This window comes from Microtus pennsylvanicus, chromosome 2 (assembly GCF_037038515.1).
Source record: "Microtus pennsylvanicus isolate mMicPen1 chromosome 2, mMicPen1.hap1, whole genome shotgun sequence".
Taxonomy (NCBI): domain Eukaryota; kingdom Metazoa; phylum Chordata; class Mammalia; order Rodentia; family Cricetidae; genus Microtus; species Microtus pennsylvanicus.
This window is the reverse complement of record NC_134580.1, coordinates 30335782-30356709: the sequence shown is the minus strand read 5'-3', so window position 1 is coordinate 30356709 and position 20928 is coordinate 30335782. Positions and strand designations below refer to the sequence as shown.

Sequence of the window (20928 nt, the reverse complement as noted above, 5' to 3'; positions counted from 1 at the left end):
TCATCGTGTTTGTTCTTTCATTCTTTTGTTCTTTTGGGGACCTGACACCCAGCTCCCAATTAAATTATACACAGTAGCTTCTTCTTACTTACAATGCCTAGCCTTAGCTTGGCTTGTTCCTTTCCAGTTTTTCTTATCTTTGAATTATTTTGTCCACCTTTCCCTCTGGCTCTGGGCTTTTTAGTTTTTTGTTTTTTTTTTAAAAGCACTCTGTGTATCTTTCTTTGATTATTACTCAGTGTCTTGATAACTGGATAGCTTACCCTAGCATCCTGCTCTCCTTGTTCTCTTGCTCTTTCTCTGTTCCTTCCTCTACGATTTCTCCTTCCATTTATACTCTCTGTGTGACTGACCAACCTATCCTTTCTCCTGCCTTACGTTTGGCCATTAAAATCTTCATTAGCCTACCAGGTGTTTTAGACAGGCAAAGCATCACAGCTTCACATAGTTCAACAAGTGCAACCTAAACAGAAGTCACACACCTTGAAATAATATTCTACAACACCACATGCCCTATCTTTTCCTTCTGGGTTTATTTACCAGGTTCTCCAACTTTGAAACATGGCGACATGCTAGAGATCAAATTTTAAACACGGGATCTTTCCTTGGGTATTACACATCCAAGCCCTAATAGAAACCCTTTCCACTTTAATAATCACAGTAGTTGGAATCATGTGAATTATAACAGGCTCTGGATGTTGTCCTTCACCATTATGGACACTGTATACTTTTCAGGAGCCATTTTCCCAAAGATGATTGCAGGCACCATTGTCCTAAGAATGTTTGCAGAAAGCCTCACTATCTTGAGAGCTATTTTCTCATGAAAGCTGCCACAAATCCCAACTTTCTTGATAGGAGGGACCATTGTCCCAAGAATGTTTGTAGAGAGCCCCCACATCCTAGCTACCTTGAGAGCTGTTTGTTAAGCAGAGCCACAAAAGTAATGTTTCCACTTACCAGGTGTGCTGACTAGTGACTTTGCTGCCTTGGCAAAGGCCCCCAACCCGATTCAGGTCCCTCATCCAGGGGCTATATAAGCCACTGGCATTATGCTAAAAAATGGAGGCTTTGACAAGAGAATTTGGCTTGGCCTCATTCTTCTCTTGCGCCCATGTTCTTTCAGGTAGCACCTCTCTAGACCCTGGAATAACTGGACCTGCTGAGCAGGTAAATATACTTGCTTTCTCTTCCTGTGAAGAAACATCATGACCAAAAACAACTGGAGGAAGGAAGCTTTACTTCCCTTTCACTTTCCTATCAGAAGCTACCATGAGTGGAAGTCAGGGCAGGAAGTCAAGACCAGAACCTCGAGGCAGGAACCAAAGCAGGTACCATGGAGTAAAGCCACTTACTGACTTGCTCTCCTTTCCTCTCTAAGACAGCTTATTTTATAGATACACCCATGACCTCCAACCAAGGGACATCAGACACTGATTGAAATTCCCCATAGACTTACTTATTAGATAGTTAAGTTCCTTCTTCCTCAGATTACTCCAGCGTGTGTCAAGTTGACATTTCCAACTGGCACACACTGACACCCATCTATTAGTGGATGGGGAGCATGGTCCACTTCTCACAGACCCTAACATACTGTCACGACTTTTGGCTCATGGAACCCATCACATCCGTCCTCAAAGCAATCAATTCCTTTTGTAGTAGCCTCTGATTGACTATGGGATGCTGTGGGAATGCTCTGTTTCCCAGGACACTCCAGGGCAAGTGACTAACTTCTACGGGGCTGAGAAGAATAGACTTTATCACATTTTCTCCATAAGCTCCTCATCCAATTTCCTACCAGACAGAAAACTAGGACCCCAGCAGGCAGTGTGTTGATATGTTCAAAGTGATCAGAGGAAAAAAAATCTATCAGTGGTCCCGGAATCCACACCTCTGAAGGGGGAGGCACATGTGGTTTCTTCAATGAAACCGGATGTTCTGGGCGAATATTTTAGGGGAAGTAGAGGGGGAAATCCTCCCAAAATAAACCAAATAACCACCAAAATAGTTGAGAATGCAAATGAAAAATTTAGAGCAGACCTCGGAGCTAGGGCAACTCCCAAGTAACTTTTCTGGGTGTTTTTAGACTCCTTTAGCTCTCATGGCTACTTTGATGATTTAAATTCTGTTTTGTGTCTCTGTCTATGTGGATTCTAAACCCTGGTACAGTTGGTGCTGTCTTAGTTCCAGGTCTTTATGATCTCATGCCTCAGAAATACCATCCATTGCCACCTGCATTAAGCCATCTGCTACTGCTAAGGCTCTCATTGTTGTCACCGTCTGACCTCCAGTCCCTCACTGCCACACACCACCTTCTACAAATGTCTCCACTGCCTGTTTGTCCTGCAGTCGAACCCTAGACCAAACCACAAGATCAGCTATCCACTCCCAGTTCTACTTTTTTCAATCATTTATCGTTTTTAGTGAGATATAATTTTCTCCCCTCCCCTCCCATCATCCCCCTCCCCTCTACCCTCTCCTATGACCCCCATGCTCACAGTTTACTCAGGAGTTGTCTTTTCCTACTTGCCATGTCCATTAGATCCCTGTGTGTCACTCTTAGGGTCCTCTTTGTTGTCCAGGTTCTTTGGGTTGTGAATGGTTGGATGGGTTTTCTTTGCTTTATGTCCACTCATGAGGGAGTGCATGATATTTGTCTTTCTGGGTCTGGGTTACCTCCTTCAATATGATGCTTTCTACATCCATCCATTTGCCTGCAAATTTCAAGATGTCATTATTTTTTTTTTTGCTGTGTAGTATTCCATTGTGTAAATGTACCACATTTTCTTTATGTATTTTTCAGTCGAGGGGCATTTAGGTTGTTTCCAGGTTCTGGCTACGAAAAACAATACTGTTATGAACATAGTTGAGCACATGCCCTTGTGGTATGATTGCTCATCCACTGGATATATATATCCAAAAGTGGTATTGCTGGGTCTTGAGGAAGGTTGTTTCCTAATTTTTGGAAAAATCACCATACTGATGCTCAAAGTGGCAGTATCAGCTTTCATTCCTACCAGCAATGCAGGAGTGTACCATTTACCCCACCATATATCCTCTCCAGAATATGCTGTCATTGGTGTTTTGATCTTGGCCATTCTGACAGGCATAAGATGTTATATCAGAGTTATTTACATATGCATTTCTCTGAAGGCTAAGGATGTGACCATTTCCTTAATTGTCTTTCAGCCATTTTAGATTCATCTGTTGAGAGTTCTCTGTTTAGGTCCATACCACATTTTTTACTGGAATGTCTGTATTTCCCACTTTTTCTTCCATGAGGTTCAGTGTGATTGGTGTCATGTTGAGATCTTTGATCCTTCTGGATTTGTGCTTTGTGCATGGCGATAGTTGGACCTATTTCATTCCTCGACATATTGATATTCAGTTATACCAGCACCATTTGTTGAATATGCTTTCTTTTTTAATATTTTATATATTTTACTTCTTTGTCAAATATCAGGTGTTTGTAGGTGTGTGGATTGATATCCATTCTTTGATTCAGTTCCATTGGTCCTCCTGTGTGCTCTTATGGCAATACCAGACGGTTTCAGTATTGTAGCTCTGTAGTAGAGTTTGAGTCAGGGATTGTGAGGCCTTCAGAAGTTCCTTTATTGTACAGGATTCTTTTGGTTATCGTGGACTTTTTGCTTTTCCATATGAGGTTGAGTATTGTTCTTTTGAGGTCTGTGAAGAATTTTGCTGGGATATTGATACACGTGGCTTTGAGTATGTAGATTGGTTTTGGTAAGATTGCCATTTTGACTACGTTAATTCTGCCTACCCGAGAGCATGGGACATCTTTCCATCTTCTAGTGTCTTCTTCAAATTCTTCCTTCAAAGATTTAAAGTTCTTGACTCACTGGCCGCTGGTCAACTTGGAGGCAGAGGCCAAAGGGGAAACTTTGTGGACCGCCTATCGATGAGCACCTGAACAGGAGCTGCTGTCCTTGGAACCGGAAGAGATCCGGAAGCGCCTGGAACTACTGAGTGCCAGATCCATAACCGCTGCCATGATACTGATCCGGGGCCTTCCGGGGGACTTGACCAACCAGGAAGTAGGCTATTGTGATCTTCTGAGCGACTATGAACTCAAGGACAGTTGGTGGACAAATACAAAGGGACAGCTTTCGTGACCCTGCTGGAAGGGGATCAGGCTAAGCTGCCATCAAGGCCTTCCACCAGAGCCGGCTTCGAGAGCCGGAGCTGTCAGTTCAGCTGCAGCCTACAGATGCTCTGTTGTGTGTGGCCAAGCTGCCGCCCTGCCTGACCCAGGCACAGTGTGAGGAGCTGGTGCGGCCCTTTGGCAGCCTGGAGCGCTGCTTCGTAGTGTACAGAGAGCGCACAGGCCACTCTAAGGGCTATGGCTTTGCAGAGTACATGATGAACGGCTCGGCTGCCAGGGCAAGGCTGATTTACAGAGCAAACCACTGAGCCCCCAAACACTGTATGTGTATTGCACAGATGCTGGGCCGCTGTCTCCTGCCTTTTTGCGCTCCCGGTGCCTCTGTGTGGACCATCTGCCACCTGGCTTCAATGACGTGGATGCCCTGCACCAGGCACTGTCCGCGGTCGATATACCCACCTTCTTTCACCTGCCATGTGGCAAGGGTGGGCAGCTGAGGGGCTTTGCAGTACTGGAGTATGAGACAGCAGAGATGGCAGAGGCTGCAGAACCAGAGGGCAGGTAGCCTGGACCTGGGTGGCAGTCACCTTCGTGTGTCCTTCTTTGCTCTAGGTTCTACTGGCCACAGCATGCTGACAGCACTCATTGCTGCCCATGCCACAGCTCCCAATCGAGGCAAGGGACTCCCGCTTGAGCCAAACATCCTGCAGCTGTTGGACAATCTGGGCCCATCTACCTCCCTCCAACTGCTGCTCAATCCTCTGCTGCATGAAGTGCCAGTGGCCAGCAGGGCCTTTTGGGTGTGCCCACTCCATGCTACGGCTCAGCGGACCTACCCTGTCCACTGCCCTGCTCCAGTTAGCCCTGCAGACCCAGAGTCAGAAGAAACCTGAGATCCTGGGAGACTCTCCTCTGGGTACCTCCAGGCAGGTGCCCAACCTGTCAATTCCCTCCTTGGGAGGTGTCTTCAGATGGTGATGCTGGCTCTGGGACTGAAACCTGCTGAGGGAAGCCACAATCCCTTACTACCACCACTGCTGGGCCCTTCTGGGGTGACCGGGAGCCCATGAGTCTGCATTCCCCAGCATCCCAGCTCATTCCACACCCAGCCCCTGTGGGACTCTGAGGCCCCAGTCTTTGTTAGAGGCCTCCTGAAGGACAATGTGCCCCTGCCAACCACCCCTGGGGTGTCACTGTTGGTTGAGCCCCCAAAAGGACTACCGCATCTCCCTGAACCCCTACCTGAATCTACATAGCCTGCTTTCATCCAGCAACCTGGAAGGCAAGGAGACCCGGGGCTGGTGAGCATTGTTTAATTTCCATGTGTTTGTGGGCTCTGGAATTAGCATTGCTGTTGAATTCTAATTTTAAGCCATGGAGATCTGATAAGATGCATGGGGTGTTTCAAATGTTTTGTGTCTGTTGAGGTTTGCTTTGTTACCCAGTATGTGCTCAATTTTTGAGAAGGTTCCATGAGGTGCTGAGAAGAAGGTATTTTCTTTTCTGTTTGGATGGAATGTTTTATCGATGTCTGTTGAGTCTATTTGAGTTATCACATCTGTTAGAGCCACTCACAGCTCTAGATCTACTCTGGAAGGTGACCTTTGACTCTTGTCAGTGCTTTGACCCTGCTTATCTCTCAGGGGTGATGTGAACAGCCTTCTGGGATGGATGGCTGGGACCAAGCCTGCTTTGGTCTCAAGGTAGAGTGGCCTCACAGCAAAACCTGCCTTCAGTCAGGACCAGAAGGGATTAATCTTAACAAGCCCTGGCTGGAATCTTCTAGGGTGGTTGCACCACTGTAGAGAATTAGATCCTCAGGAAATACTGGTCTTTGTTGTGATAGTCAATGGGAGGCTCCCCCAAGGGACTGAAATGGCTGAGAGGTCTAGTCACATTTTGGGTCTTTCCTAGTTAGGTTTCCACTGCTGTGATAAACGCCATGACTGATACCAACTCGGGGAGACTGGGGTTTGTTCTTTACTACACTTCACCATCCATCAATGAGGAAAGCTGAGGTTCAAAGCTGGAGGCAGGAACTGAAGCAGAGACCATGGATGAGGCTGCTTACTGGCTTTGTCTCTCTGCCTTTCTACCTTCCTTGTACAACAAAACCACCTGTCCCTGGATCACATTATCCACCATAATGAGACTAGGCTCCCCTGCATGAATTAACAATGAAGAACACACCCTGTAGTCATGTCTGCAGGCCAATCTGGTGAAGGCAACTCTTTGAGGTTCTGTCTTCCCAGGTGTGTCTACTTAATAACTGAGGCTATTACTGCAAGGTTTTATTCATTTTCGAGAGATGATTTCTTGAAACCCAAATTGACCTCAAATTCAATATTTAACTGAGGATGACCTTGAACTTCTGATCTTCCTGTCTCTGCCTCTCAGGTGTTAGAGTTACAGGCATGTGCCACCGAGGCTGGCTAAGAAATTTTTATTCCTCTTCCCAGATCCATATTATTCCATAATGTAGTGGATTTAACTGTCCTTACTTTAAATCTTTTCTTTTATTTACGTATCTATTTGTTTTTGCAGTAGGGACATCATATGTGCAGGACCTTGGGAAGAACTCAAGTATAGACATGTGCCACCACCCCAGCTTGTGTGTGTGTGTGTATGTATGTAACATGTGTGGTCATGTGTGTGTACATGTACTCAACTAGTGCGTGATGTCTTTACCTCCTTCTCCCTTTTCTTCCCTCAATCAATTATTAATTTTGTTTTTTGTCATTGCTTTGACAGGGTCTTTCTGTAGTCCTGAAACTCCATATATACACTGATCTTGAACCCACAAAGATCTCTTGCTTCTGAGTTCTGGGATTAAAGGCATGTGCTGCCATATTCAAATAATCCTTGTTGTTTTGTTTTGTGGAGCCAGGATCTTACTATACAGTCCAGGCAGGCATGGAACTTGGTATGTAACTCGGGCTGGCTTTGCATTTATAATCCTTCTGTCTGTCTCCCAGCTGGTGAGATTAACGCATAGGGCATCACATGGGTTTCAGCCTCAGTTTCAGGTCTGCATCCCTGTCTCACCGACCTTTAAAATATTACCCTAGATCAGTCAATTCTGTAAACTAGAGACAAGAGCAGGGGCGGGCATCTGGGAAGGCCAAATTTACATGGATAAAAATGTCTGTCCTCATCTGGTACATACAGAAGCTCTCTTCCCATCCTCGGTATGTCAGAGAACCACTAGAAACCTATTTGTTCTTTCATTATACCATGTTTTTTTTTTAACTTGAATATTTTGTATACAATGTATTTCCAGGAAATACTTTCCCTCTCCCCTCCTTCACTCTAGATCAGTCCTTCCCTTTGTGGCGAGAACTCCATTCCCAGTTAACAATGATATTTTAGCCGGGCAGGGTTGGCACACTCCTTTAATCCCAGCACTTGGGAGGCAGAGGCAGATGGATCTCTGTGAGTTCGAAGCCAGCCTGTTCTACAAGAACTAGTTCCAGGACAGGCTCCAAAGCTACAGAGAAACCCTGTCTCAAAACCAAAAGAAAACAACAACAACAAAACAAAAGACAATGATATCTCATCACATCAGGGCCTACCTGTTATTACAGATTAGTCTTTTATTCCTAGTCTGACATTCAAGAGCTCCCAAACAGGGACAAGTCTTGGTATATTTGGCATAAACAGACATAACTTTTGCTTGTCTGTGGAAAGAACAGCAGCCACAAATAGCTTATATGCATACGTTACCTGGGAAGGGACATTTTTGGGTGGCTCAATTCTAATGGATGGGTCCCACTCCCCTGGAGGGAGCACAGTCACCTGGTCCAGGAACTCATCTATCCCGGCCAGAAGGTCATCTCGCTCCTTGGCTTTATATGCCACATCATGAAAAATCTACAGAAGGGAGGAAAACACCTTAGGAAAACTCAACATTACTGTGTTTGCAACGATATCCACTGAGAAATGGATACAGCCTCTTGATTTTTATCTCTGGCATGGATATCTAAGACATAAAACTTAGTGCTTAAAGGAACCTAACGCAGAGTGCGGAGGTGCCTGTGCCCGTGAATCCAGGCACACCCCAGACCACAGCAGGAGGGCACCTCAAGTGGAAGGCCAGGTGGGCTCACGGAGTGAGACCCTGTGTCAAGGAGATAAGACACCACTTAAAGTCATTTTATTGTCTCCACAGGAGAAAGGACACAGAAATTCTCTTAGTCACGTCTGAAAATAGACAGTCTTGCTAATGGAGGTCATCTGTGAAAGGACCAGAGAGAGATCACACATGAACTTAGCGCACAGATGTGTGCCTTGGACAGCCATACATGAACTTAGCGCACAGATGTGTGCCTTGGAACCACTGCACAGCAGCCCTCACCAGGTACAGAGTGACCATGACACCTCCACATGACACTGCCCGAGGGCACAGCCTGACCTTATGCAAACCTCTCTTTCCAGGGAACAGGAGTATTTCTTTATACAAATAAGTTCAACATATTTAATTAACTATATTCTCTAGAAAGTTAACTCAGGCTTCATGAGCTACATTAAATATGAGTTGACACATTTTACTTGGCAATAATAATTCTCCCAGAAAATGATGTCTTTGCATCTTGGATTACTTAAAAAAGGGAGAGTTAAGTGGCCATAGTGGTACATGCTTATAATCCCAGCACTAGGTGTTCAAGGCCAACCTGGGCTACTAAGAACCTGTCTATAAACAAACAAGCAATGGAACTGCAAGGAAAGTCTCCCAGAGGGTGTGGTTCTCTTTGAATGGCTCCTAGAGAAGTCCCGGATGCTTCCCAGCAGATGCTGCCACAGTCCTTATCGTATCCCCAACAACGCACACAGCTTCCGCGAGATAGAAATGCTCACTAATTACGAGATGAGTGGATGGAAGGCAGAGTGGTCTGTACCTCATCGGTCATGATGGTGGCCATGGATCTGCCAATCTCGTGGTACTGCTGACCTTTTCCTACTGGGCCCAGCAAGATAAACAAAAATCTGCCAAAACACACAAAAGAGGGAGCTACATAAATAAAGAAGGAGAAGGGACATCTTATCCACTCTAAATAGCAAACCTCGCCCCGACTACCACACAGAGACCATCACCGCCTTCAAGAAGAACATCAGCCTGCTATGGCCAGGCGCCATTCAGAGCTATTAATAAGACATCATTCAATAACGTGGCTGGCTGGGCTTCTTAGCGTTACCATAGACACAGTTCCTAGCCATAGAAAGGATGTCTTTTCAAAACACTGCACCGCTGTGTAAATTCAAGGTTATCTAATCCCCATCCATTGTTCTATTAAGAAAATGACAGAGAAAGGGAAGGATAAGAAGTTGAAATGACCAAGTCCTGGAGAGGAGCGTGAATTGTGTTCTGGACATCTGTGCACTCTCTATAATCAGTGGGGCTCTGAATCACCACGTCACCACCTTGGGGCACACAAATAGCCAAGTCCTGCCAGCACTGTGGAAAGACATCAGTACCTTTCCCTAGAGACAGTTCCCTGGAGACGAAGGCCTCCTGGTGTGACAATCCACTGGACCTTGCTGTGCTCTTTCCCTGTTCTCCTGGGCTCTTCTTCCAAGGCCAACAGTACTCATGGTCACAGCCTTAAAACTTAGAACTCACTCCCCCCCACCCCTCATCCTCCCTTCACCCCCACTTTCATAGCTCACCAAGGAATTTTAAACACTCTCTCCGAACGGCCCACCCTAACTTCTGGTACTAACTAGCTGCTAGCGCCAGTGCTCACACAGGTCACTCAGCTCGGGGCAGGACCCAGGTACCTTGTTGGGATGGGCACTTCTGTCAGGCCCGAGAGGAGCACAGCTGGGGAGAGCCTCACAAAGGCGACGATGGGACGGTCCAGAGTGTCCACCTCTCCAACCAAGACATTGGAGGCCTCTGCCCCAGTGGGAATTTTTTTCATGAAATGAAGGTCCACCTGAAAGTACACAGGAGCCTTTGAGAATTTAGGAGCCATCGGCTTCGCTGGCAATCATTCTCTTCAAGTATCACTCAAGGTTACAGAAGAGTTCCTCACTGTTTTATTTGATTTTTATAAAAACCCTGAATGGAGCGATCATAGATCAGATCAGTCCACTATTTTAAAAAAAAGGGGAAGAGATTAAGATTCAGGGAGAGAATTCTGACTACAACTACGGAGTATAGAATACACGCATGAGTGTGTACACACACACACATTTATCATTTATAGCACATATAAACTATATGTAATTTAGTGTGTGGGGTGTGTGTTTAGGTGTTGTATGTGTGTGTGTCTACACAGGCTGCAGTCCATGTATGGAAGCCAGAGAACACCTTGTGAAAATCAGTTCCTCCACCACTGTGTGGGTTTCAGGGCAGAATTCAGGCAGCAACACCTTTAGCCACTGAGCCACTCAAGAATCAAAGTTTAAGTCCGAGAACTTTCATCCCACCCCACCATGCTCCTCTGGGAGGAAGCGCCTCGGGAGTTCTGGGTCATGTTATTTCTCCTTGCAAATACTGACTGCTCCATCAGATGCAGCAGCCACAGCCCTCCAAGAAGAGCCAGACATCACGAGCTTTAGGAGGCAGCGGCAAAATACTGCAGTGACAACAGTGACGAGAGTGAGAAGGATGCACGGCAGCAGGTGCCAGAGGGTCACTAATGCACCGGGAGCCGGGGCAGTGGGGCTCAGCAGCAGGCTGCCTTCACTGTGCTGAGTCGGCCGGCTGAGTGTGCACAGGGAGACAACAAGGAAGATGGCGTCCCTTTTCACAGAGCAGTGCTGCTCCTGGGGAAGGCTCATGAGCCATCGGAGCTTACCAGACCCCAGAAAGATTCCGGAAGACCCTGGGCTCCACTACAGATAACCTTCGGTCTAGAAGTCAACCTGCCATGTCTCCTCACCTTGCTTAGATCCACAGGACTGTGCTCGCAATTCACTCCGTTTTTCACCTCAAGACTCGTAGTTGGAGCAGACTGAGGAGAAACAGTCTGACCTATTTGGAGACAGTCAAACAGAATCTGCCAAGGGCTTGCCCCTCCTTCCCCTCAGATCCAGCCATCCATCACAGCCAGCTGTGACCTCTACAGGCTGGGAGGACTATGAAGCAGAGTCCATCACGTCTGTCCCTGCACTCAGTGCTAAGAAGGCAGAGGTCTAGTCCTCCATTACCTTCCTATCTTCCTTTCTCTCTGCAGAGAGCCATCCTGACCCTCAGTGCGCCAGCACCTCTGCACAGAGCTTGGCAAACAGCTTGCCAGCAAAGGAGGAGAAGCTGCAGGCGAGGCCTCGCCCAGCCATGGCAAGAGAAGTGGTTAACAGCTGGGCCCACCCGCGCCTGTACACAGGCTATGGACCTAAGCTAACACACAGAAATCCCACAACAAATGGAAGGAAGGTCCTGCCATTGTCTTTATTAAGTGCGATGTGAAGATTGTCCAGGGCCATACACTCTCCAGGGGGTGGAGCCAAAGCAGAAGCCTGGAGGCCTGGCTAGACCACAGCAGTTTGTGTCTAAGCAGACTTTTGTTTAACTGGACAAGGCTGCAGCTCACCTTCTCTGGCCCAGCTCCTCATCGATGTGACCATTCTCCCCAGAGCTACACCTTCTCTGGGAGCACAGGGGATACATCCCTCACCTCGCAGTCCCCCCTGGAATGCTATCCAAGGGCACACGGAGAAGGGAGCATCCTAGTCACCCAGCTCACTACCCATCAAGGAGTCCAGGGGCCTAAGTGTCACAGCCTCGCCCTGCAGTAATTCCGCATCGCCAACTGGTCCCCAAATGTGTTTTCAACAGAGAGAAAAAGAGAGACACCCCCAAGTCCTTACCATCTTTGTCCATGGAATGTGGGTCCGATTGCTTCTTGCCAACCTCAGCAAAGGAGCGGACAATGGGAATGAGGTTGTTCCTCCGCCTATCATTCTGATGGTGGCGTTTCTTGAGAAGGGCTTCCCGCACTTTAACCCTCATACTGTCATTCAGGTCACTGAACAGTTCTTGCTGGTCCAGTATCAGGTCTAGGAAAGAGACATTCACAGCAACACTCAGACGGAGAGTTCAGGAACTCAAGGGGAAGGGTATGAGGTGGCAGGGGAAGGGGAAAAAGGCAGAGATGAGCTGCTCTCCTAGCGTCACCAAGGTGGTTTCAGCTTCCTGTCTGAAGGAGCATTTGGGTTTTGTAGGTATGGAACACCGTCCTTTGCTTATTTAACAACGAGACAACAACGTGAACACATGGTTTAGGGACAGAGTGTCACTATGCTACGTAGGCTGCCATGAATTCCCGGGTTAATGTGACCTTTCTGCAAGAGTGGGACTTACTGGAGCTGGAGAGATGGCCCCATGGATAAGAACACTGACTGCTCTTACAGAGAACCTGGGTTCTATTCCGAGTACCCCCATGGTGGTCATAACCATCTGTAATTCCAGTTCTAGGAGACCCAACACCCTCTTATAGCCCCCAAGGGCACCAGGCATGTGGTGTACATGCACACATGATATCAAACGACTCATACGTATAAAATAAAACTAATTAATTAAAAAAATTTTAAGGTAGGACTTAATCACGGTGAGTATGCCATTATGCTTAGCTCCAACCATTGCTTAGGGAACGAGGTCTCTGAGTATTTAATGCATGCCCAGAACTGTACCATGGGGTTTTCATCTGTCCAGTCCTCACTGAAACTCAAAAAAGTGGGCATTTTGATGAAAATTCTTTTTTAAATTCTATTTTTAAATGGATTTTTTATCTATATTTATGTGTGTGTGTGTGTATGCCCCATATGTGTGCAGGTACCCAGGAAGACTGGAAGAGAATCATCAGCTCCCCTGTAGCTGGAATTACAAGTGGCCATGAGCCACACAATGTGGTCCTGGGAACCAAACTTGAGTCCTCTGCAGGAGGAGCAAATGCTCTTAACTTCTGAGCCAGAGTTCTTCCAAACAAGGAAACCAAGGCACGGTTCTTACAAAAGTCCCCAAGCTCTTACACCTGCGAAGCCGAAGAGCCAGGGTTCGCGTCCAGCTCTGGCTGACTAAGAGCCCACGATTACCCTCTTAACTCTACTGTCCTTCCTCCATGAGCCCAGCATTGTTGTAACTGTCAGGGATGCTGCAACCTTGAGCTCCAGTGGATACTTGAAAGTGCAGCCTATAATCAACCCAATTATAAAATGGGGCACTGAGCTGAACAGAGAATTCTCAACAGAAGAACTTCAAATGGCCAAAAGACACTTAAGGTCATGCTCAACTTCCTTAGCGATCAGGGAAATGCAAATCAAGACAACTTTAAGATACCATCTTACACCTGTCAGAATGGCTAAAATCAAAAACACCAATGATAGCCTTTGCAGGAGAGGTTGTGGAGAAAGGGGTACACTCATCCATTGCCGGTGGGAATGCAAACTTGTGCAATCACTTTGGAAAGCAGTGTGGCGGTTTCCTAGGAAATTCGGGATCAACCAACACTGGACCCAGCAATACCACTCTTGGGAATATACCCAAGAGAGGCCCTATCATACAACAAAAGTATATGCTCAACTATATTCATAGCAGCATTGTTTGTAATAGCCAGAACCTGGAAACAACCTAGATGCCCTTCAATGGAAGAATGGATGAAGAAAGTATGGAATATATACATATTAGAGTACTACTCAGCACTAAAAAACAAGGACTTCTTGAATTTTGCATACAAATGGATGGAAATAGAAAACACTATCCTGAGTGAGGTAAGCCAGACCCTAAAAGAGGAACATGGGATTACTCACTCATATTTGGTTTCTAGCCATAAATAAAGGATATTGAGCCTATAATTCGCGATCCTAGAGAAGCTAAATAAGAAGGTGAATCCAAAGACAAACATATAGGCATCCTCCTGAATATTAACCTTCATCAGGCGATGAAACGAGACAGAGTCAGAGACCTACATTGGAGCACCGGACTGAAATCTCAAGGTCCAAATCAGGAGCAGAAGGAGAGAGAGCACGAGCAAGGAACTCTGGACCACAAGGGGTGCACCCACACACTGAGACATTGGGGATGTTCTACCGGGAACTCACCAAGGCCAGCTGGCCTGGGTCTGAAAAAGCATGGGATAAAACCAGACTTGCTGAACATAGCAGACAATGAGGACTACTGAGAACTCAAGAACAATGGCAATGAGTTTTTGATCCTACTGCACGTACTGGCTTTGGGGGAGCCTAGGCAGTTTGGATGCTCACCTTACTAGACCTGGATGGAGGTGGCTGGTCCTTGGACTTCCCACAGGTCAGGGAACCCTGATTGCTCTTCGAGCTGATGAGGGAGGGGGACTTGATCAGGGGAGGGAGAGGGAAATGGGAGGCGGTGGCAGGGAGGAGGCAGAAATCTTTAATAAATAAATAAATTTAAAAAAGTATATAAAAGAAAAGAAAGTGCAGCCTAAAGAAAGGTTAAATTGGGGATGGAGAGATGGTTCCGTGGTTTGGAGCATGGGCTGCTTTTCCAGAAGACATACATGCAGATAAAATATGAATATAAAATGAAATAATAAAGTTTAAAAATGTATTATTTAAATTAGTTAACTGCTCACTGAAGACAATCACCAGCATTAAAACTATCAAGGTTTGCGGAAGGTCTTACTTGGTTCTGTCATCAGGGCTCTAGATAAATGTCCAGAGCTTCAGGCCCTACACTCTATCCCTAATTCCATTATTCCTGACCTATCTGACCTTGGAATTACATGACCACTCTCTTCTCAGTCTCCCCTATACAGAGAGGACAGCGCCGATGTCTCCCCATGCTGATGGCTGCCACATTGAGCTGTGAGCAGCTGGTCCTCCTGCCTGTTCTATGTGCCGGGACCAGAGGGGTGAGCAATCAAGGCAGGAGTCCTGCATATTTAGCCTTTATAATGATTATTTCTTCTCTCATAAACACTCATGCTTCAAAATCCTGCACTTTGAAAGAAGAAAATTCCACCAGGGCCCTCTTCTAGCTATTGTTTTTATCTTTTCTCTTCCCACTTAAAATTCTCAAAAGCAAACAATCGTACTTTAAGAATTACCTGCCGCTCCCTGCCAAGTGCCAAAGTGTCACGAAAATCCGTGTCTGCTCTGGGCCTTTAGGAACACAGCTCTGCCAAGAACTCATTTCAGATTTCCGGCTTCCAAACTTATTGTTTGATTGGTTTCATTTTGAGACGAGATCTTGCTACAAGCCCAGAGTGGTCTTGAACTTGATCTACCTGCCTTACCCTCTGAGTGCTGGCATTCCAGGTGTTACCGCCACACATGTGGACTTGGGTTGCAGCAGTCCTGGTGGCTAACACAGGCTTGGCAGCTGGCACTGGCTGTCCCCTCACCATCCGCACTCCTGAGCTCAGTCTCCACGGGCGACTCGCTTCCGTCAGCCTGCTTATGCCCCGCAGTCATCCTCAGACAGGTGGTGTCCCCACCCCCATTTTTATCCTCAATGATCTCAACTGCCCTGGAGACTGTAAGCACCAAATGCCATGGACCGGTGTGACCTATCTCAAGTCACATCAAAGATCCGATCATGAGCAGACATCATCTGGATGTACCCACACCCTAAAACTTAGCAAGTACAAAATGAAACCCATCCTCTTTCCACCCACCAGACCTGCGGATTTTCTAGTCATCCAGCCACAAACTAGAATCCTGAACATTCTTCCCTTCCTGCCCAAAACCAGTCCATCAAGTGATTCCCACCACTCTATCTCCTGAGCTGCTCTGGCAATCAGCCCTTGCTGTAGGGCCCACTGAGGGGACCCTGGCCCACTGAGGGGACCCTGGCCCACTGAGGGGACACTGGCCCACTGAGGGGACCCTGGCCCACTGAGGGGACACTGGCCCACTGAGGGGACCCTGGCCCACTGAGGGGACCCTGGCCCACTGAGGGGACCCTGGCCCACTGAGGGGACACTGGCCCACTGAGGGGACCCTGGACCACTGGAGCAGGTGGCTCTGCCAGGTCTTACCCTTCTCCCTCAGCCCCTCTGCCTTGCTTAAAAACCTTTGGGTTGCATTCCTAAAGCTGCCACCAAGGTTTCTTCCCTTGTTGTCCACCTCCTCCTCCTGAGACTGACTCGAGTCCAGCTATCAGAAGCCCCCTTTGACTCACCTAATTAACATGCCCAATTAAAATTAAACACCTCACCCTAATACAGATTTCTCCTACTTTACCGTTATGTGCCTATGTGCCACATCTGTCTCCTCCTATTCGGAGGCGGTCCTTTGTCCCTCTGGGACAAATATTCCTGCCCCCCTTCCCTCATCAGCTTCCCCATCCCCCCTCAGCCCTACCTCTGTCATCACCGCATCCTAGCCCACTTAAGAGAACCCCCTTCCCTCATCTGCTACCCCATCCCCCCTCAGCCCTACCTCTGTCACCACTGCGCCCTAGCCCACTGTAACATGGACCCCCTTCCCTTCTCCTAAAATTCCACCTGCAACGTCATCTGCTGCTTCTTTTTCTGCCTGAGTCAGACAGCAGCCACTTAAACTTTTCTTTTCCACTTATAAAAGATCACCTTAGAAACAGGTGCTTGGATGTGGTTTGTACCTAATCTGGGGTCCAGGAAGGAGCAGCCCTGTGCCGGGGGTGGTGGAGGGAAGGTCTCCTTCCTCTGCAGCAGTGGAGCACCATCTCACCTGATCGGATCCAACGACCTGGTTCACGCTCCCTTTAGCTCACCCTCCGTCTTGCTTACAGCTAATTTGATCGAGTACTACCCCCCAGACTTCAGCAGGGTCTCCTCATTCTTGATGATTATAATATCACTAACTCTCCAGGGCTCCTCCACTGAAAAACAGGGCACAAACTTTCTGGGGAACTTCATGGGCATTTATACACATAGTCAGAAGTCAATGAAATACAGATGCGACCCACTTGGATTAAAGTCTATGAGTTGAGTCGTGTGAGGGAAGATAAAAGTACTCTGGGAAAATTCCCAGAAACCATGAGTGTTGGGACCTCAGTTTCTTCAAAAACACCCAACTGTTCTGGGATGTGCTTTTGTGCCCCTTCCAGGTGTATTGATTGGACAGGAGTAAGTTTATTCTTTACGACTGGCTACTGTTTGTATGAGGTGTATTGATTGGACAGGAGTAAGTTTATTCTTTACGACTGGCTACTGTTTGTATGAGGTGTATTGATTGGACAGGGGTGAGTCCACTCTTTCTGATTGGCTACTGTTTTTATAAGCCTCCACAGAGAACATGTTTTTGCCAATTGCCAAGGGCAACTTGCCCACTACCTGAGACTTGCCTGTGGCGCTGTCTTCAGGGTGTAAACTGTACTTTGGGGCTCCATTCTCGCAGGTTCCACTATCTCTAGAGCAGTGAACGTGACTCTAACTCTGAACTCACTTTTTTTTTTTAAAAAATTCTACTTCCCCCACAGTTGGGAGTACACCTGGGGCACCGCCTTAGGAAAGAGTTCGCACAGGAGTCCATCAGTACTGACCTCCATCCCCCGGGGCCCCCAAAAGTCCTTAGAGAGGCATGATTATTTAGACACTTGGAATGGAGAAATCTTTAACCTGTCTACTAGAATGGAGTCAATCTGAGGGGAAGTGTTCCACATGCCATCTGGTAGTCTCCAAAGCTGTGCCCCAAACACAGTATCTTAAAGTCTGTTCACATCAGAAAACCCCACAAGACAGGTCTATCCTGCATGCTGCGCTGAACCATGGGAATGCTATGGCTCACGTTCCTGCATATCTGTTCTAGATGACATATTTTATACTGCTAAATCTTTAATTTTCTTCTTTTAGGTATTAGGATTGTCACAATTATTTGTGTGCACGTGCGTGTGATGAAGGCGTGCGCCATCGGGTCTTCGTGGAGGACAGAGGACAACTTTCCTAAGTTACTTCTTCCGTCATGAGTTTCTGGGTGGGACTCAAGTTGCCCAGCAAATATGTTTACTAACTGAGCCATCTGAGCAGTCCTTTCATTTTCTTTCTTTCTGACTTCCTTGTTCTGTCTGTTTTGCTTAAGATAAAGTATCACTGTATAGTGCAGGCCTTGAACCCGTCTTTCCCCTGCTTCAGCCCTGCCAACTTCCAGGATTACCGGTGTGCACCAGAACACCTGCCTCTTATACTTTCTATTTATGCAAAATGTCTCGGCCCTTTATTAGCCTTACCTGAAATTTCTTCTATGCTGCTTGCACGCATGTCCAGGAGGACAGAGCCATTGATGAGGCAGCTCCTCAGCTCAAACAGACTGTGCAGAGAGAGGGTGGCCACGTAAGGCTTGCTCCAACGCTCTCCCCCATCTTCAACATCCTCTTCAAACTTCAGCCACCTGCAAACACGGCCAATAATGAGATGCCACAGACAGAAGATGGTTTTTTTTTCAAGAGGACAAAATATCTAAAAGGTCATAGAGAACACTGGAACACCTGGTTCAGACACAAAAATACTGGAAAAGCAAGTTGTGACACAGTGCAAATCTTTTTTGTTTTGTTTTTTGAGTACGGGTTTCTCCGTGTAACAGCCCTTGCTGTCCTGGAACTCACGTTGTAGACCAGGCTGGCCTTGAACTCCTTTGTCTCTGTCTCCTGAGTGCTGGGACTAAAGGTGAGGATCACCAATGCCCAACCTTAATCCCACTTTTATTTAAAGACAAATCTAAAATTATAAACACATATATGTATAAGACCCTAAATATATGCCTTGTTTTCGCCTTGGGACAGTAGGATTGAAGGTAACTGTCATTTTCTTCCTTTTGCGTACCTTCACTTATTTTATTGTCTATAGGAAACGTGACTTTTACAAATTTAATCTTTATCATTTGGACATATTGACAAACCGTATTAAGAAAAAAATGACATTTTTATCTGTGCTCTATATGACTTCAGAAATCCACAAAGACAGAAACACGGAAGACTAACCGTCTTGTCACATGGCATCAGGCCAGCTGGCCTGTTTAGCTCTCTCGGCCCCTGGGAAACAGCCACAGTAGGCCATGTATCAACGCTAGCTACATCAGTGTGAGCAGGAGCCAGGCCTCCTAGCTACCACTTCAGCCATGAAGAGTCAGGGCAAGCAGGCCTGCCACCTGCTGAGAGGTGTGCACCTGCCTGTCCCCGGGCTCCTGACCCGGCTCCTTCAGGGCCTCACCTGGCCCCGTCTCCTTCCACTTGGCATCCTCTCCCTCTCTCAGACAGATCTCGTCCAGCTCTGTGAACAGCTCATGAGGCACATGCTCCTCGTCGTCCTCAGTGCCCAGAATGAACTGAACATGCTGAGAGGGGGTGTCTAGAAAACCAACAGAGAAAGGTCTGGATGTGTATCTAGCTCCAAGTCAGAACGAAAATAACATTCTGCCTCACAGCTAAGGGAATATATAGATGTCCTGAATACAGATTTAAAAGTTCTTTTGTTCTTAGGGAAAAGGCTAAGGGTAAACATTTAAACCAGAGAGCAGAACTATAAACTAAGACCACTGCAGAGGTCCCATGAGAACCTAGAAATCAGTTCAGTTCCCAGCACCCACACGTAGTTCACAACTGTCTAACTCCAGTCCCAGGGATATGTCCCCTCTTCTAGCCACCAAAGGCATCGGGCAAGCATGTGGCGCATAAACATACATGCAGGCAAAACACCCAAACACATAAAAATAGATTTTTTTAGTTTTCTAGAGAGCTGACAAATTTTAAATAGCAAAGGATTACTTATGGTGTTGACTGAGGTGTTGAAATGTCAATTTCAGGAAGACATTTTTAGTTCTTAGAAGCATTCCTTCTTCCTGGGAACCCTAGCGAAGGGCTAGAAAATCAAGACCACCTGCCTATGCCTTCTGCATTCCCATGAATCACCATATCACCCTCTCATAGACACTGGTCCTCTCTCCTCAGGGTTGTTACCTCCCCTCTCCCCAGAGCGCTACCCCTCTCTCCCCAAGGTATTACCATGGGCCAAAGCTTCCAGGACCTCTTCACCCTGGCTGGTTCCTTTGCCCCGCGCTCCTCGTCTCCGGTGCTTCTGGCCATGAGTGCGGTGGTGCCGATGGCCCTGCCTGCCCAGTGGCATCCGAACCCCCACATACAGAGTTCTATGACCTGGATGAAAGCAGAAGACCTATGGTGAGAATGCCTTTCCCAAAAGGAGTCTAGCGTAATTGAGAGTAAAGAACCACAGGGTTTTTGTGCCAGGCCCTTCTGGAATGATTAAACATCAGAGACTCCACTAATAAAGACAGCAATCACAGAGTTGGCAGTGTCTTCCTCTGTCCTGCACGTGGATATAAACCTCACGAGGATGTGTGGCAATCTAATGAAGAACACGTGAGACTGAAGGACATGTGAAGGGCACAGCAGGTCACATATTAGAGCACGGGAATGCAGCTGGAGGCCTTGGTGTGTGCAAGGCTCTGAGAGGGAGGGGGAGGAGGGAGGATTGGAAGAGGGAGGGAGAATAGGAAGGGAAGGAGGGGATATGACTTACAAACTATGGATATATGTTACTTTTTGCTATTACAAGAAAAATGGGGTGATTTTAAGAGACAATTCCTGTATGGGGACTTTGGCCGGTTTTGGCAGAAAGTGGTTAAGCATGGTCAAGACCCCAGTCAGCCCAGCTGGGCTTAAAGCTCCCTTTCAGCACTGGATGTCTGAGGATGAACAAGCCTCTCTTGACTCAGCTACTAAAGGAACGCTGGCACTCCTTCTTTTTAACTCACGGGGTTATCAAGAGCAGCAAAGAAGATTAGGACAGAAACTGCTCAAGGCAGTGCCCAGCACCGCAGGCCATACCACCTAGACTGCTGCAGATGGACCTTCTACCTAGGGGGCCTGGTTGGGTTTAGAGACACTA

At 47.0% G+C, this 20928-nt stretch overlaps 1 protein-coding gene and 1 pseudogene across 1 annotated transcript in view; one reads left to right on the top strand and one right to left on the bottom strand.

The window, feature by feature from the left end:
• Positions 1-1269: 1269 nt before the first annotated feature.
• Positions 1270-5428, top strand: LOC142844150 (ribonucleoprotein PTB-binding 1 pseudogene; annotated as a pseudogene).
• Positions 5429-7636: 2208 nt separating this feature from the next.
• Positions 7637-20928, bottom strand: part of LOC142843400 (electroneutral sodium bicarbonate exchanger 1-like) — a 36657-nt gene continuing 23365 nt past the window's right edge. Inside the window, exons 3-10 of the mRNA XM_075960701.1 lie at positions 20025-20174; positions 19242-19371; positions 18255-18421; positions 11936-12124; positions 11008-11099; positions 9899-10056; positions 9019-9106; positions 7637-7993 (exon numbers count right to left, since the gene is read on the bottom strand). Of these exons, the coding sequence (XP_075816816.1) occupies positions 7709-7993; positions 9019-9106; positions 9899-10056; positions 11008-11099; positions 11936-12124; positions 18255-18421; positions 19242-19371; positions 20025-20174 (1259 nt within the window). The 3' untranslated portion in view covers positions 7637-7708. The remainder of the gene's footprint in view (positions 7994-9018; positions 9107-9898; positions 10057-11007; positions 11100-11935; positions 12125-18254; positions 18422-19241; positions 19372-20024; positions 20175-20928) is intronic.